The sequence below is a fragment of the Labrus mixtus genome, chromosome 12, assembly GCF_963584025.1.
Source record: "Labrus mixtus chromosome 12, fLabMix1.1, whole genome shotgun sequence".
Classification (NCBI taxonomy): domain Eukaryota; kingdom Metazoa; phylum Chordata; class Actinopteri; order Labriformes; family Labridae; genus Labrus; species Labrus mixtus.
Window position 1 is genome coordinate 814616 of NC_083623.1, and position 5000 is coordinate 819615.

General features: G+C 40.6%; 1 protein-coding gene across 6 annotated transcripts in view; it reads left to right on the forward strand.

Annotated features, from left to right (window-relative positions):
* tnfaip2a (tumor necrosis factor, alpha-induced protein 2a) overlaps window positions 1-5000 on the forward strand; it is a 14815-nt gene that overhangs the window by 1685 nt on the left and 8130 nt on the right. For 5 of the 6 annotated variants that reach the window (XR_009675039.1, XM_061052810.1, XM_061052807.1 and 2 more), the window contains exons 2-7: window positions 122-232; window positions 2320-2801; window positions 2902-3113; window positions 4008-4122; window positions 4273-4395; window positions 4958-5000. The exon at window positions 4958-5000 is cut by the window's right edge and continues 52 nt beyond it. Coding sequence is in view for 5 of the 6 variants with exons in the window: in XM_061052810.1 (XP_060908793.1) it covers window positions 122-232; window positions 2320-2801; window positions 2902-3113; window positions 4008-4122; window positions 4273-4395; window positions 4958-5000 (1086 nt within the window). In the remaining variant the exon portion in view is untranslated. The remainder of the gene's footprint in view (window positions 1-121; window positions 233-2319; window positions 2802-2901; window positions 3114-4007; window positions 4123-4272; window positions 4396-4957) is intronic. The other variant, XM_061052809.1, reaches the window with a different exon arrangement.

Sequence of the window (5000 nt, forward strand, 5' to 3'; positions counted from 1 at the left end):
TGTTCTGTTAATGACGTCACATGTTTGTTTTTATGTGATGAACAAAAAGAAGATTTAAGGTTTCAGTGTTCTGGTTCTGTCAGAACATTAACAACTTTATAGAAAAGAATGTGTTGTTCAGCAGGAGGCATGGAGGAGAACCCGGACAGAGAGAAGAGGAGACTCCCAAGACTGAAGAACCCCGGAAAGATCTGGAAGAACCTCAGACAGCAGAACCACAAACCCACTACAGGTCAGAACATCACATGGTTAGAACTGAAACCAGCAGAACCAACAGAACATTAAAACAGAACCAATAGAACATTAAAACAGAACATAATTAAAACAGAACCAACAGAACATCATTAAACAGAACCAACAGAACATCATTAAAACAGAACCAACAGAACATTAAAACAGAACATAATTAAAGCAGAACCAACAGAACATCATTAAAACAGAACCAACAGAACATTACAACAGAACATAATTAAAACAGAACCAACAGAACATTACAACAGAACATCATTAAAACAGAACCAACAGAACATTACAACAGAACATCATTAAAACAGAACCAATAGAACATTAAAACAGAACCAACAGAACATCATTAAAACAGAACCAACAGAACATTAAAACAGAACATAATTAAAGCAGAACCAACAGAACATCATTAAAACAGAACCAACAGAACATTACAACAGAACATAATTAAAACAGAACCAACAGAACATTACAACAGAACATCATTAAAACAGAACCAATAGAACATTAAAACAGAACATAATTAAAGCAGAACCAACAGAACATCATTAAAACAGAACCAACAGAACATTACAACAGAACATAATTAAAACAGAACCAACAGAACATCATTGAAACAGAACCAACAGAACATCATTAAAACAGAACCAACATAACATTAAAACAGAACCAACAGAACATCATTACAACAGAACCAACAGAACATTAAAACAGAACCAACAGAACATCATTACAACAGAACCAACAGAACATCATTAAAACAGAATCAACAAAAAACTAAAACAGAACCAACAGTACATTAAAACATAACCAACAGAACATTAAAACAGAACCAACATAACATCATTAAAACAGAACCAACAGAACATTACAACAGAACATCATTAAAACAGAACCAATAGAACATTAAAACAGAACCAACAGAACATTACAACAGAACATCATTAAAACAGAACCAATAGAACATTAAAACAGAACATAATTAAAGCAGAACCAACAGAACATCATTAAAACAGAACCAACAGAACATTACAACAGAACATAATTAAAACATAACCAACAGAATATCATTAAACAGAACCAACAGAACATCATTAAAACAGAACCAACAGAACATTAAAACAGAACCAACAGAACATCATTACAACAGAACCAACAGAACATCATTAAAACAGAACCAACAGTACATTAAAACAGAACCAACAGAACATCATTAAAACAGAACCAACAGAACATCTTTAAAACAGAACTAACAGAACATCATTAAAACAGAACCAACAGAACATCTTTAAAACAGAACAACAGTACATTAAAACAGAACTAACAGAACATCATTAAAACAGAACTAAAAGAACATCATTAAAACAGAACCAATAGAACATTACAACAGAACCAACAGAACATCATTAAAACAGAACCAATAGAACATTACAACAGAACCAACAGAACATCTTTAAAACAGAACCAACAGTACATTAAAACATAACCAACAGAACATCATTAAACAGAACCAACAGAACATCATTAAAACAGAACCAACAGAACATTACAACAGAACCAACAGAACATCATTAAAACAGAACCAATAGAACATTACAACAGAACCAACAGAACTTAATTACAGCAGAACCAACAGAACATCTTTAAAACAGAACCAACAGTACATTAAAACAGAACTAACAGAACATCTTTAAAACAGAACCAACAGAACATCATTAAAACAGAACCAACAGAACATCTTTAAAACAGAACCAACAGTACATTAAAACAGAACCAACAGAACATCATTAAAACAGAACAAACAGAACATTAAAACAGAACCAACAGAACATCATTAAAACAGAACCAACAGAACATTAAAACAGAACAAACAGAACATTAAAACAGAACCAACAGAACATCATTAAAACAGAACAAACAGAACATTAAAACAGAACCAACAGAACATCATTAAAACAGAACCAACAGAACATCATTAAAACATAAACAAAAGAACACCTTTGAATACGAGAACCAACATAAAATGAACAGAACCAACAGAACTTTACCAGGAAAGGTTTCTGTGCCTTGCAGAGGATGAGGTGGAGGGTGAGGAGGCTCAGCGGGTGGAAGAGGCGGTGGAGCAGGAAGAGGAACGTTTGGAGGAGGTCAGCAGGAAGCTGATCATCAGGGAGGAGCAGCTGTTCAGTCAGGAGTCCTTCAGTGAGGGAGAAGAGAACCAGCTGCTGGGAGACCAGGAGGCTCTCAGACTGCAGATAATAACGGCCATCCACAACACCTTCACCTCCTCCCCCTCCTCCCCCTCCTCCCCCTCCCCCCCCTCCTCCAGGGCGATGGAGGTCCTGAGGAGTGCTGTGGTGTGCATCCAGCAGCAGGAGGAGCAGGACCGGCGCTGGACCGGGTTTCCTGCGGACAAAGTCCCGGTGTGGCGTCCCCAGAAGTATCTGAGTACTCACAATAAACTCCTGCAGAACATGGTGGAGTCCAGACTGATGAAGGCCGCTGAGGAGGACTCTGATGGAACTGATGGTCTGTCGACTCCTCTGAAGAGGGAGGTGGGTCAAACACAGGAACAGTAGGATCTGATCACCACATCAACTGTTCATCTCTAACCAGCTCTCTGAAACACTTTGTGTCACTGATACACCTGTGCAGGTGTGTCGTGTGGGGCGACGTGTGAAGGAGGACCTTCTGACTGTGGGGAGGTTGGTAGTGGACTGTTACCCTCCTCAAATGGACATCCTGAACCTCTACGCAGGACTTTACCATCAGAGTTTCTCTGCTCGACTGAACCACCTCGCCGCTTCAGAGCTGGAAACAGGTGACTGCAGCTACCTGCTGCTCTGGATCAACATCTGCTACCCTAAGTGAGTCCCTGATACCCTCAGTTAGTCCCTGTTACCCTCAGTCAGTCCCTGATACCCTAAGTGAGTCCCTGATACCCTCAATTAGTCCCTGATACCCTCAGTCAGTCCCTGATACCCTAAGTGAGTCTCTAATACCCCCAGTGAGTCCCTCATACCCTAAGTGAGTCCCTGATACCCTCAATAAGTCCCTGATACCCTCAGTCAGTCCCTGATACCCTAAGTGAGTCCCTGATACCCTCAATTAGTCCCTGATACCCTCAGTCAGTCCCTGATACCCTAAGTGAGTCCCTGATACCCTCAATTAGTCCCTGATACCCTCAGTCAGTCCCTGATACCCTAAGTGAGTCTCTAATACCCCCAGTGAGTCCCTAATACCCTCAATAAGTTCCTGATACCCTCAATTAGTCCCTTATACCCTCAGTCAGTCCCTGATACCCTCAGTGTGTACCTGATACCATCAGTGAACAACCGGTAAGTCTCTAATAAATAGACAAGTCTCTCATACCCCCAGTGAGTCCCCAATTCCCTCAGTGACTCCCTGTCTGCTTATAAAGTATGCTCCTATTGAGAGTCTAATATACCACAAAGAGAGATATGATTTAGGACGGGTCTACCTGTAACTGACAACGCAATACCATGGCAACTGGAACATTATTTGTTTAGAGTCAAGTTGTAAAAACATTATCTTTGAGGAGTCGGCTGTAATATTTTGCCCTCAGTAAATTTAGCTTTAGTCTGATTTTTAGCTAGCCAAAACTTGCATTCCAATTAACATTGCAGCGTGGATTACAGATTCCCTTTGCTTCTGTAGCTAGTGTTAGCTGCTCACTTTGTGTTTTCCAAATATGGTCACTCTGGACATTGTGAAGAGTAATCTCAGGTCTTTGTTTCCAGTGAAATATTAAAACATGAAGATCTGGAGGGGAGGATAAAGACGGCCTGTCTGGGTTCTCTGCTTCAACTGGACCACCTTGAACGTCTGGAGGACCAGTACCTGACCCACAAAGAGGTAAGACCCTAAGTCTGTCAGCTGGACTGGTTTGGTTCTGGTGTCAGGCTGTGAGGCTGTGAGGCTCCTTTAATCTGTGTAGTCAAAACTGTAAGAATTACATTACACTATGTTTATTTTATATTATTTATTATTAATTGAATTATTCAGGACCAACTGAAGTTGTGGCTGAACACAGCGCTGAGGAAAGAAGAGGAGAGCTGGCTGAGTGGAAAAACACCTGAACTCATCGACCAATACTGCTTCAGTCCACTGGCTATAGATATCATACAGGTGAGTCTATACAGGTGAATCTGAACAGGTGATTCTGAACACGTTAGCAGTGGGTCTTTAGTGACAGCTCCCTGGCTTTGTCTGATTGCAGGTGTGTATATATATATATATATATATATATATGTATTTTCAGGTGATAGACGGCTCCCTGACTGTGTATATGTGTTTTCAGGTGATAGACGGCTCCCTGACTCTGTATATGTGTTTTCAGGTGATAGAGGGCTCCCTGACTCTGTATATGTGTTTTCAGGTGATAGACGTATCCCTGACTCTGTATATGTGTTTTCAGGTGATAGACGTATCCCTGACTCTGTATATGTGTTTTCAGGTGATAGACGGATCCCCGACTCTGTATATGTGTTTTCAGGTGATAGATGGATCCCCGTCTCTGTATATGTGTTTTCAGGTGATAGACGGCTCCCCGACTCTGTATATGTGTTTTCAGGTGATAGACGGCTCCCCGACTCTGTATATGTGTTTTCAGGTGATAGACGGCTCCCCGACTCTGTATATGTGTTTTCAGGTGATAGACGGCTCCCTGACTCTGTATATGTGTTTTCAGGTGATAGACGTATCCCTGTCTGAGTTTAGCCGTGTGATTGAAG